Genomic DNA, 13,527 nt, shown 5'->3' with positions numbered 1-13,527 from the left:
GCCCACTTTACTCTGTACTGGTATGTAAGAGGCCTCATATCTTTCTCTCCCTTTTGTCATTTCATATGGCACAATAATATTCCATTATAATTCATGTTAAACCATAATTTATTCAGCTCTTTCCCCAGTTAATGGATATCATTCTTATTTTCACAAAAAGGACTATTATAAATATTTTCCCTTGTCCTTTGATCTCTTTGGGGGTATAGAATTACTACTGTTATTGTAATGATCAAAGGAGGGTCTACAGTTTAGTAACTTTTTGAAAATATTTCCAAATTGCTTTCCAGAATGGCTGGGCCAATTTACAGTTCCATCAGTGATGTACTGGTATGCCTGTCTTCCAGCAGCCCTCCAGTAATTGTCATTTTACTTTTTTATCATCTTCACCAATCTGATAGGTGGAATATAAAAGTTGTTTTTAAATTTCATTCCTTTAATTATTTGTGATTTGGAAAATTTTAAAACTATGGCTGTTCATCTTCAAGTATTTGAAGAGCTATTGCATGGAAGAGGAATTAGGTTTGATCTTGTTGTCACAGAGGACATGACTAGGAGCATTGAGTAGCATTGCAAAGAAAAAAATTTACACTCAACCATTATGAAGACTGCTATTGCCCCTGTCTTGTCTGTAACATAGACACAAAGTATTTAAAGACTCTGAAATTCACTTCACTATATAGGCGATTTTTAATTATTTGTAGTAATGAAAGGGATGAGAGAAAATCACAGAGGCAAATTTTTTAAAAAATGGTTTTTTGAGTGTTGAACCTTTCTTCAATGTCATAAGCTTTTATGACATTGAACTTTCCTAGTTTTTCTTTCTATGTCTTCTAGCGCTCTATAAAATTTCAATTTTATTCATTTCAGTAATATTTATTAAGCACCTCCTATCTTCAAACACTTTGCCATGCTATCTCTATTCAAAACCAGATTTTCAAGCTCATGATTAGTGTTCTTTCTGCTAAATCATGCTGCTTCGCTAAGCGTGAGGTAGAGGGATTAGAAAAATATGACTCCTGGCTGACTCACGCAGAAATGAGGAAATTAAAACAATAAGGTTGTGCAGAGTCACATCAAATCAAGACAACAAACATTTATTAAACATTTACTATGTGCCAGGCACTGTGTTAAATGCTGGGTATACAACAAAAGGCAAAAATGGTACCTACCTTCAGAGAGTTCACATCCTAATGGGGAAGACCCCATGTAAACAACTGTGCATACAAGATATATAGAGGGTAAATTGGAGTAACCTTAGAGTCTCATCTGCATAGAGATGGTAATTGAATCCATAGGAGGTGATCACCGTAGGAGATCACCAAGTAAAATAATATAAAGGGAGGAAAGAGGAACCAGTACAGATCCCTGGAGCACATCCATGGTTAGAGGGTAGTTTGAAATTGAGCAAAGGAGAATGAGAAATACTTGAGATAAATAGAAGAACCAGGAAAGAGCAGTATCATGAAAACCTAGAAAGAAGAGAGTATCAAAGAAAAGAGGGTGATCAACAGGGTCAAAGATTACAGAGAAGGAAAGAAAAATGAGGACTAAGAAAAGGCCATTAGATTGACATCTAAGAGATCATTAATAACTCTGGAGAGAGTAGTTTTGGTTGAATGATGAGGTTGGAAGCGAGACTACAGATGGTTGAAGAAGAGAGTGAAAGGAAAAGAAGTGGGGGCATTGATTATAGGCTTTCTTAAGGAGTCTGGCCATGGACAGCAGAACTAATGTAGGACTATAGCTAGATAGGATGGATGGTTCAAGTGAAGGATTGTGTGTGTGTTTGAGGGGAGAAATGGTTGTTTTTGTTGGCAGCAGAGAAGCAGCCAGTAGGCAGAGAGATTGAAGATTAGTGAGAGAGTGGGCATGATGGAGGAAGCAAAGTATGGTAGAGGACAGGATGGAATGAGATCACTTGTGCATGTCATATGAGACAAGGGTGAAGGAGGAGATAGTGGTGGAAGGCGTGTGAGAGATATGAGCAGGAGGGGAAAAGAAGGGCTCTCACCAAATGGCTTGAATTTTTTTTTTGTGTAATATGAAGCAAGGTTCTTAGCTGGGAGTGTGGGGGAGGAGGAATCTTCTCCTCCATAGGAGGTTTGAGAAAAGATGAAAAGGTTTGGAAGAGCCACTGTAGTGAGTGAGATAGTGAATAGATTAGAGAGGTGTAGAAGGATTGCTCTGCCACTCTGTAGGTCCAAATGAGATTATGTAACATAAATCTGTAATGAACCCAGTCAGCAGAGTTTCCTGATTTTTTCTATCTTCATGTGAGTAGGAGTGAAGGTGGTGGATGATGGGAGTAATCTAAGGCTGGGCTTTGGTAGGACAAGATTAGTGATAGGATAAGGATTATTAATTTGCAGTGGATTCAAGAGAAGATGATTGTGTGGAGTTGAACTCGTTTACCTCAGTCAGATAGGGAAGGGAGATGATAACCTAGGAAAGAATGAAAAGTTTGAGGGATTGGAGGTCATAATGAAGATGAAGAATGTGGTTAAGGGTTATAAGGCAAAGGGAAAAATGAACTGATAGAAGATTGTGATCAGATAAAGAGATTTCAGAGTTCATGTACATGAAAGTAGAACCCTTGTGAGTGATGGTAAGATCTAGAATATGACCATCTCTGTGTATAGCTGAGGTACAGCAAAGGAGTAAGTCATGAGATGTGACTAAGATAAGGAAGTTATGATCCCTAGAAGTAGCAATGAGAAGTAAGGGTTATTTCTACCTTCTCCCCACCATGAGAAATAAGTGTATGAATGAAAGCACAATCTGTGCTGGAAAGGGTGGCCAAGAATGCCATGTCATCATAGGAATGTATCTCAATGGTTCAAGAAATTGGAAGGAGTGAGAAAGGAAAAGTTTAAGCAAATTTATGGGGACAATAGATCTTGAGTGGGAAGTTGTAGGGGTTACTTGAGGGGGATGGGAACAAGGGAGCAGGCAGCAGGAGATAAGGGAACAGGGTTTGTACAGTGACAGATGGGAGTTCACAATCACTGAAGTCATTCAGAAGATGGCGTTATTTTATGGGGTGATAAGTTTGAGATGCTGGAAGGACAGGAAAAATGTAAAAGACCAAATTGAAATTCATAGGCTTATAGAATCCAGAATTATAAAGGACCTTTTACATCATTAGTTCAGTTCTTTCATTTTACAAATGTGGAAACTGAGGCCAAGAGAAGTTAAATTGTTTTTTTAAGCTCACAGGAATAGTTTGACTCCAAATGCAATGCACTTTCCAGTGTTTCACACTGTCTCTCTTAAAAGTTAATAGGGATGAAGTTACATACTTGGTTATTATCCATGTCTAAGTGATATTTGAAGGCACGGGAGTGTATGTGATCATCAGAACAGAGAACATAGAGAGAAGGAAAGAAATATCAAAATTTAGGGTGAGGAAGAACTAGCAATAATGTCATGTAGTAGAAAGCATTGTGGATTTACAGGCAGAGGCAGAATGAAGCAATGAAAAGTAATCACAAGATTGCTGATGTGCGTCAGTACAATGTTTTTTCATAGTGCAGTGATGACTCTGGGTTCTCGAAGGCTCTGCCAGCAGAACACAAACACTGTCAGGTCTTACTAAACTGGAAAGACTTTGATTCCAGGCTTAGTGAGGTAAGTGTGCTTTTTGTCCAAGGCATGCTAGCTAAGTTCAGAGAAGTTCATCTGATATGGTTAGCCATTAAGTGACGAATGTTTTTTTGGTCACAGCAATTAAGAGAAATTTTGCTAAGATGTGACAGAGTTGTAGTCTGCATCAGTAGAGACAATATATTCCCATTGATAAAAAAAATCTGAATCTTTGAAGTTTTGATAAGTGTGGCAACCTAATATAACCTGAAGACTTTTCGCTAACTCTCTTCTACAAATAGTGAGTCTAATGAACCTAAGCAGCAACATTGAATTATATTGATTGTAATACTATGGCATTAACATATTGGCTAAAATCCATTATGATAAAATGGCCGACATTTAAGAGATATGTGGTTTACCTTTAACTCTAAGTTATTTATTTTTAGCTGTTTACTTATACTTGAGTGAAAATTATTTAAAATAAGTTTCTTATTTTTTGTATATGATTTTTCTATGATATAGTAAAAATATAAGGTAGAGATAATGCTTTTATTTTTTAGTCATACCAATACCTACTTAGAGATAAAGTTTTTATAGTGACTGAGACCACATTGTACACTTTATGTAATTTAAAACAAAACACATTTTTAATTTTTATGGAGTGTTTTTTCCCCACAGTAATAATATTTGCTCTTTCCCATTCTAGGTATCATTGTCCAGTGCCTAAGGTTTTTTATGTCCAACTAACTGTTGGAAACAATGAGTTCTTTGGGGAAGGAAAGACTCGTCAGGCTGCAAGACATAATGCTGCAACAAAGGCTCTCCAAGCTCTCCAGAATGAACCTATCCCAGAGAAATTACCTCAGGTGCCATTGCTTCTAATACTCAAATGAACATGCAATTTCATTGACATGGGTCCTCCCTCCAAAAATGCAGATTGCAACTCATCTAGATCTGCTTATACTGTGTGACTCCTATCTATGCCCTTTTACAAATTCACCAAGGGGGTTGTGTAGGAAGACATCCACCCAATGTAGATTGGTTCATTTTCTCATGACAACTTGAGGATACCAGTACAATATGGAGACTATGCTATCATTATTTTTTGCTCTGATTATTTGAATAGGCCTTATACTTCCCTGCCCCCATATCTTTAGTTAGATATGATATTTAGTATTTATCTCCTTAATTTCTCATTTCTACTCTTTTGCAGCCTGCTCACATATGTCTTACATTTCTCCATTGCCCTTTGGGAAATTTTCAGTTTTAATTCTTCTAAGACTTGTGTCCCATGACTTGCCCCATATGACAACACAAGAGAATTTCAGTGTTAAAAGATGGCCCTTTATTTTGGGGAAAAGCTTGGGGTCATCTTAATAAAAATAACAGTGGTAATAGCAGCTCATATTTATACTATGCAAAACCCTGCAAAGCAAGTAGAAGTTTCATAGTTAAAGTGTAACAAAGGAAGGTTATAGCATTTAATCCTTTCTTTTAGTCCCTTGGTTTCTTTCTCTCAGTAGTTAAATTGTTAAGGAGGCAAACACATTCTGCTTGATGACTATGTATCATTTTTGCATAAAAGGAAAAAGTAAATTTTTCTTGATATGGTTAGAGACAAATATGATAGTTCAATTTGACATCGCTCTAGGGCTGCCCTTCTATTCCTCTGCTGTACCATGGTTTACAGCCAGGATTGCCCTTCAATTCTGATGAAACTATAGAATGGGGTTCTGAGTATCATTTTCCTGATCTTACATAGTAGCTGAGGATGCTTTGTGAGTCTTCTATGAACTTCTAAGCCCAAGATTTTGGTACTGAGACCCAGCAGTTTTTGCAATGACAGCAGGGAAATGGACAAGAATGAAGGAATAACATTAATTAATTTGCCAAGCATTTGTGGAATACTTACTGTAGATGTTGCACTATATTTGACAGAAGAGTAAGCATCATATTAGGGAATGGGTAGAGGAGAAGGGAATGCTCATTTATCAGGTGCCAGACACTGTGCTAAATGCTTTACAAATATTGTCTCATTTGATCCTCACAACAACCCTGTGAGATAGGTGCTATTATGATTCTCACTTTATAGTTGAGGAAACTGAGGCAAAGAGAGGTTAAGTGACTTGCCCAGGGTCACATAGTCATTAAGTGTCTGAGGCTGGGTTTGAACTCAGGTCTTCTTGACTCCAGCCCTAGGGCCTTATCCACTGTGCCACCTAACTGACAATGTTAGAAGATTGGTATGGTTATATATAGATTGAGGGCAGTAGAAATGGGGACAAAGTTGGATATGATAACAGTTATTATTATAACTGTTATCATATCCAACCTTGTTTTTTCTTATAACTCACATTTGCGTTAAAATTTTCAATTTTCAGAATGCTTGTCCTACAATCACACTGTGAGATAGGCAGAATAAATAACATTCTTCCCGTTTTGCATATGAAGACACTGAGGCTCAGAGAGGTAAAGTGACTTGCCCACTCTCATACTACTATTAAGTGGTATAGCTGGTACTCAAACCCAGGACTTGTGACTGAATTTTAGTTATCTTTTTACTACTGCTCCTATAAGTGGGATATTTAATCCCTAGATATTTAATGACAACATGGTATAACAGATCAGTAACATTGGATTTAGAGTTGAAGGACCTCTGTTTAAATCCCGTCTTTGTTACTTCCTACCTGAGTGGCTTTGAACCAGTCATTTAAGATTTTTTAATGTCTTATTTGAATTTCATGTTCCTCCTGCAAAATGAGGCAATTGTTCATATTAACCCAAAAATCCTTTCCAGGAATAGATCTTATGATTCCAGTTCTAATTGGGAAAAAATATTTTCCTTATGTTGATCTAAATTTATTCCCCTATTATTTCTCCTCATTGTTTCTAGTTTTGCCCTCTGAAGCCAAGGAGGAAAAAAAATCAATTCTTCTTGATAAGATAAATGATGATCCTCTAAATATTTGAAGAGAGCTCTCCTATCCCCCCTAATTTTTTCTTTTCTCCAGGCTAACCAGCACAACAGATCCTAAGTTGGAGCTTTGTGCTTTAGATATTTGTGTAAGTAGGTACAGGGAAAGAAAATTAAGTTGGGGCTGTGGTATCTTCCAGGGCTGGCCATTCTCATAGTACCTAGAATGTATTAATAAATGGTATCAACACATGTATTTAGACTCATTCATTATTTTGTCTAAGAAGCCAATAAATGCTTGTTGAATTGGGTTAATTAGAAAGCATGAAACTATATACTGAAAGAGCTACAGATGGTCTTTTTCTGATTTCAGTGTCAGTTAAGTTTGACTGCCTTGGATACATATGGATGAATTTTGTTTATAGCATTAATATGATAAAAATAATTTTATAGTTATCCTTTTCCATTATATTTTTTCAAAGATATCCCACAGTTTTGATAGGAGTACAAATTTACAAAAAAAATTCCATTCTGGTTGATTTCTATCAAAGCAATTTCCTTGTCTTCTATTACTCAGCCTGATGTTATAAATAAGAAGCAAAGTTCCGTGATAATTGAGTATTAGATGATACAAATTTTCTCATTTTTCATGATCTAGAATGGAGAATCAGGAAAAGAAATAGAAGAAGAAAAAGATGCAAACAAATCTGAGATCAGCTTAGTTTTTGAAATTGGATTGAAACGTAACATGCCTGTTATTTTTGAGGTATGTACTCAATAGAGATTTTCCTGTTTTTTTTCCTCTGCTCCTCAATCACTGAAAATAAATTACCTAGTGAAAATAAATCATAATTTAGTAATCTGAAAGAGTCAATGTGCCTTCCTAATCTTATGAACCTATAAGCATTTGATCTTCTACTAAAGCCCTAGTCCATGATTTCTTTAATGAATGAAGGTGACTTGGTATTCTCCAAAACTATACTTGTGGAACAAATACCCTGGTAGGTATATGAAGCTGGAGAGACTTAATGTATAGGCCCAACAACAGATTATGTATCTGTTGTTAGGGGACCAACTTAGCTAAATATGGAGAGGCTTATCACTATGGGGTTGGCCATTGAATGATGAATTTTTGACTGCTGTAACTCATTATAATTGTTTCCTAAGAGTGTTCTCTGTAGTGGTGGAGAGAGTACTTTTACCAGTGAAAACATGAATCATTGCATATTGAAGAATAAACATAAACAGTATGTCCTATTTTAAATTAATAGGTCATTAAGGAAAGTGGACCTCCACATATGAAGAGCTTTGTTACCCGGGTGTCCGTAGGAGAGTTCTCTGCAGAAGGAGAGGGAAATAGCAAAAAACTCTCCAAAAAACGTGCTGCAAGCTCTGTGTTACAGGAACTAAGAAAGCTTCCACCTCTTCCTGTGATTGAAAAGCCAAAATTATATTTTAGAAAACGTCCTAAAACAATATTAAAGGTAAGACATATGCATGTGAGAGGGACTAAATTGTTAAAAAATGTTAAAGTACCTTTGAGATTAGGTAATGCTAGAAGATGGGCACCTATCTTAACTCATGTGTAATATCTAGGGAAGGATATGCATATCAAAAGTCCAGTATGCTGTGTCCCCAATGTACATAGTACAAACTAAAAGGACTTACTAAAACACACATACAAATACACATAAAAAACTACACCTGCAAAGCTTTGAAGAGGGCTATGTACTTGGGAGATGATCTATACTTAATGTAATTGTACTTCCATTGCTTAAAATAGGATCCTCATTTGTAATTCCTTTAGAACCAGTTTATTTGTCAAAAAAGGAACTCAGTCTCAATTCTTATTCATCATGCCTCCATTTTGACAAAAAAAATTTTTTTATCCTGCTGAACAATCCACCTCTACTTAGTCTTGTCTCTAAGTGATATTTGGTTATTTCACAAAACTCAAACACCTTTTTAAAAACCTAAGATTTGTTATTATAAAGAATATTCAAAAAGTGTTTTGCAGGTTCTGAGGACACTTGTACATTTGTTTTATATAAATTACATTTCCCGGTGTATCATTTTCTCCTTTCCCTTCCTGGAGAGCTATTCCTTATAAAAAAGAGTAAATATGAGGGGAAAAGAAGTTCAGCAAAACTAACAAACACCCTGTAAAAAATCTGACATTAAGTGCAGTGTTCTCCACCACCCCAATTCATTGTCCCTCACCCTCTTCAAGGAAGGGGTGGAGGTGTCTACTGTCTCTTCATTCTAACAGTATTTTAGAAATTGTAAACAATTAATACATGCTTTTAAATTCATTCATTTTTTTAGGACCATAATTTTGTAATCTTCAGTTCTGATTGTTTTATTGTTTCTGATCTTTTCATTTACACCTGCAGTCATTGTATATGCTATTTTGTTGCTTCTGTTTACTCTGTGTAATTTCATGCAAGTTTTACTAAGCTTCTTTGTTAATCACATTCATTGTTTCTTACAGCATAGTTATATCCAATGCCACAGCTTGTTTAGCCATTTCCCAATTGATGGGCATCTATATTCTTTCCAGTTCTGTGCTTCAACAAAAAGTTTTGGTGTAAATATTTTGGTGTGTATGAGACTTTTACTTTTTTTTTTTAACCATTGAATCTCTGGATCATAGAATATGAACATCTTAGTCACTATCTTTACTTAATTCCAAATTGCTTTCCTGAATGGTTGGATCAATTCACAGTTCTATGAATAGTATAGTGGCATTCCTGTCTTTCTATGTCTCTTCCAACATTGACTATTTTCATTTGTGTTATCTTTGTCGGTTTTATTATCTTTGTCTATATGCTAAGGATAAGTTGAAACATCTTTTTCAACTTATCATTCTTTTGTTTGAATCATTCTTTTGCATGGTTGTAAGTAGTTCTCAATTCTTTTGAGAATGGTTTGTTTTGTAGCAGTTGCTACACTCTTTTCCTTTCCCCATCTTGAGGCTTTGGTTAACCAGTTCAATGCTATACTATCCTCTTCTTTTTAGCCATTTACCCCCTTATATTGTTGATAATGTCCCAACAAGTCTTAACCTTGTATCACAGCCTTTGTTCCTACATGTGTGCTGTTGAATGAAGCTGGAGAAAGTCACAAAACCATGTTGACTGGATCTCCCAAAAATTTACATTACATATATATATCCTCAACTGGGACCTCACTCTATAAGGCAATCCTTTTATATCTTTTTAATTAACTCATTGGAATGTTCAAGGAGGACATCTCTGGTGTGAGGGCCTGCTGAGTTCTTTCCAGGACTGCTCATCCACCTTTGGTGTCCATCTGACATTCAACTCTCACCTATGGCTCCAAGAAACTGTAGCATGTTCAGTGACCATACCCTAGTAAAACCACCCTAGTACACAGGCTAAACCAGGTTGAGAGGCAACCAACAGCCCTCAAACCCATTGGTGAGATAGGTTGAAATCTACTCTAACTATGTGAAGACTTCTCTCACTAGAATAAGTCCTTCCAATGGCTGTGAAGGTGGTGGAAGCAGTCAGTGTGGAGCACTTAGAGCTTGATTACAGATGCCAAAGTCGTCTGCTGCATCCTGGGCCATCACCAGTTGTCTTGATTTTTGTCTTGCTGCAGGAATTGGATGACTCTGGAAGAGAGAGAGAGGCTGATAAATTTGTGCAACTCTGCCTCACTTAAATCCCATTCACATAAGAGTCTATGCCACCCCGTGATGTCATTGGTCCTTTTTGAAAATGAAGGACAAACAACAACAATTAACCCACTATCCCACTCACCGCAGCAGCTCTTTCAAACCTTTTGATTCTTCCTCAAACCTCTGATGGCTCTCCTTCCCCCCCCCTTTCAGCTGAAAACATTTTCTCATATTTTACTGAAAAATTTAAGCCTCTCTCTTCTCTTCTCTCCTGTTCTTACACCATCTAGATGCCTCTTGCCACTATCTCCGATTTCCCTCCTGCCTCATATGAAGGGATACTTTTCAAGGCAAACTCTTCTTCATGCACAAAGGACCCCATTCTATCCCATATTCTCTAACAGATTGCCCCCTCCACCATCACTATTCGCTCACTACTCTTCAATCTCTCCTTGTCTACTGGATATTTCCCTATTGTCTACAAATATGCCCATGTCTACCCCATAGTAAAAACAAAACAAAACAAAATGCTTCACTTGATTCATCTACCTCTGCCATTGTCCCATGTTTCTCCTGCTTTTTGCGACTAAATTCTACTATAGGTGCCTCTGCTACCTCTGTTTTTGTTCTTTTGACTCTCTACAGTCTGGCTTCTGACCTCATCATTCAACCAAAATATTCTCTTCAGTTTCTAATGATCTCTTAATCGACAAATCTAGTGACCTTTTTTCAGTCCTCATTCTTTTTTTTTTTAACGTTTTTGCAGCCTTTGACCCTCTCCATCAACTTCTTCTTCATGCTTTCTTCTCCCTAAGTTTTCAGGATACTACTCTTTTCTGGTTCTCCTATTTGTCGGATCTCTTCAATCTCCTTTATAGAATTTTCATCCAGGTCTCATCCCCTAACCATCAATGTCCCCCCACAACTCTGTTCTGTGCAGTCTTTTCTTCTCCCTCTATACTGTTTCACTTAGTGATCTCATAAAGTCCCCTTGATTAAATTATCATCTATGAGCTGATGATTCTCAGATCTACTTTTCCAATCCTAACCTCTTTGCTTGCTTCCAGTCTAATATCTCCAGCTGCCTATTAGACATCTTGAAGTGGATGTCCCATAAACATCTTAAACTCAACATGTTCCAAACTGAACTCATTATATTTTTCCCCAAATCCTTCCCTCCTCCAAACTTCCCTGTTGCTGTCAAGGACACCATCATCCCCCAAGCCTCCCAGGCTCACAAACTAGGTGTCATCCTTGTTTCTTCATTCTCTCTCACTCCCCATATCCAATCTGTTGTTAAAGCTTGTCAACTTTACCTTCATAACACCTCTCATATATACCCTCTTCTCCCCTCTGATACTGCCATGTCCCTCAGGTAGTCTTCCATCACCTTACACTTGGATTTTTGCAGTAGCCTTCTGACTGGTTTGCCTAGCCTAACTCTCCCTATTCTAGTCCATCCTCCACTTAGCCACCAAAGTGCTCAAGTCTGACCATGTTATCACCCTTCTCCTCCCACAATCCTACCTCCACTTAAGATACTGCAGTGGCTTCCTGTCATCTCCAGGATCAAATATAAAATCCTCTGTCATTCAAAGTCCTTCATCAACTCCCTGCCCTACCTTTCTACCCTTCCCCCATGTAATTCTTCAATGCAGTAACATTGGCTTCCTTGCTCTTCCTCAGGTAAGACATTACATTTCTTGACTGCAGGTAGTTTGACTCTCTGTTCCCCTCATATGACATGCTCTCCCTCCTCGTAGCTTCCTGGCTTCCTTGAAGTCCCAGCTAAAATCTTACCTTCTGTAGCAAGCCTTTCTTTATCTTCTTAATTTTAGTGCCTTCGTTCAGTTGATTATTCCCAATTTATCCTGGGTACAGCCTGTTTTTACAGTAAGTTGCAGGTTGTCTCCCTCATTAAAATTGTGAACTCCTTAAAGGCAAGGCCTGTTTTTTAAACTTCTCTTTGTCTCTTCAGCACTTAGTATAGTGTCTGCCACATACTAGGTGCCTACTGAATGTTTATTGACTGATTGGCTTTTTAACTTTTTTTTTTTTTTGTGGTGAGGCAATGGGGTGAAGTGACTTGCCCAGAGTCACATAGCTAATAAGTATCAAGTGTCTAAGGTCAGATTTGAACTCAGGTCTTCTTGAATCCAGTGCTGGTGCTCTATCCACTGCACCATCTAGCTGCTCCATGATTGGCTTTTTAAAAAAATCTGTTTGTTGCATTGATCTATTAGATGTATACTGCATCAAAGAGTATGCAGTTTAGTGAATTTTGGGACGTAGTTCTAAACTGATTTCCAGAATGACTATAAAAATTCACTGTTCCACTAATGGTTCATTAATATGTCTGTTCACGTAACCTCTTCAACATTTGTCAATTTTCTTTGTTTTTGTTAACTTTGTAAATATGATTTTTGTGAAGTGGAACTTAAAGTGTTGTTTAATTTGTTTTTCTTCTAACAATTAATTATTTGGGTCATTTTTTCTCCCATGTATCTGCTCATAATGTATGTGTTCTCCTTTGAGAACTTCTTTTTAATGTCCTTTGATCATTAATCAATTGGAGAATAGCTCATTCTTATAAATTAAATCTATTCTTTATACATTTTGGAAATGAAATCTTTACTTGAGAAAGATTTTTTTCTAGTTGTTTCCATATTAATTTTTGATACATTGGTTATATTTCTGTAAAACCTTTTAAATTTTATGTAGTTTATCTTCTGTGATCCACTTTTTCCCTTGTTTGCCAATGAACTGTTCCTCTCTCTGTAAATCTCAAAGGAAATTTCTTCCTTGTTCCTCTAACTTGTTTATGATATGACCTTTTATATCTAAATAACCTACTCATTTGGATCTTATATTTGTACATTGTGGGAGGCATTCTTTTATATCTAACTTCTGCTAGACTGCTTTCCAGTTTTCTCAGCAGTTTTTGTCAAATAATGAGTCCTTACCCTGAGTAGTTGATGTCTTCGGATTTACAGAACACTAGTACTAGGTTCATATGTTTCTATATATGTGTATATCATCTCTTTAGCTGATTAACTTCTCTACCTTTAAACTAGTAACAAATCATTTTGATGATTATGTCTGTGTTGTAGTTTGAAGTCTAATACTGCTAGACTCCCTTCCCACTTTATTTCATTATTTTCCTAGAGTTCTTGACCTTTTATTCTTTTGTAAGAATAATTAATTTTTTTTATTATTTTTAACTCTATAAAATGATTCTTAATAATTTGATTGGCTTGTCATTCAATAAATAAATAAATTTTGGTAGTATCTAAATTTTTAATATATTTATTGGGCCCATCCATAATTCATCAGTATTCTTTTGCTAGTCTTTCTTGATCTATCTCTAAATCCAACAGGTAAA

General features: G+C 36.5%; 1 protein-coding gene across 3 annotated transcripts in view; it reads left to right on the top strand.

The window, feature by feature from the left end:
* Positions 1 to 13,527, top strand: part of LOC114054266 (double-stranded RNA-binding protein Staufen homolog 2-like) — a 405,344-nt gene that overhangs the window by 149,691 nt on the left and 242,126 nt on the right. For all 3 annotated transcript variants that reach the window (XM_027877452.1, XM_027877453.1, XM_027877454.1), the window contains 3 exons: positions 4,295 to 4,454; positions 7,161 to 7,268; positions 7,774 to 7,986. In XM_027877452.1, coding sequence (XP_027733253.1) covers positions 4,295 to 4,454; positions 7,161 to 7,268; positions 7,774 to 7,986 — 481 coding nt within the window. The remainder of the gene's footprint in view (positions 1 to 4,294; positions 4,455 to 7,160; positions 7,269 to 7,773; positions 7,987 to 13,527) is intronic.

This window comes from Vombatus ursinus, unplaced genomic scaffold, assembly GCF_900497805.2.
Source record: "Vombatus ursinus unplaced genomic scaffold, bare-nosed wombat genome assembly UNPS02014812.1, whole genome shotgun sequence".
NCBI classification, from domain to species: domain Eukaryota; kingdom Metazoa; phylum Chordata; class Mammalia; order Diprotodontia; family Vombatidae; genus Vombatus; species Vombatus ursinus.
The sequence above is the reverse complement of the archived record's forward strand: the minus strand, read 5'-3'. Positions and strand labels throughout refer to the sequence as shown.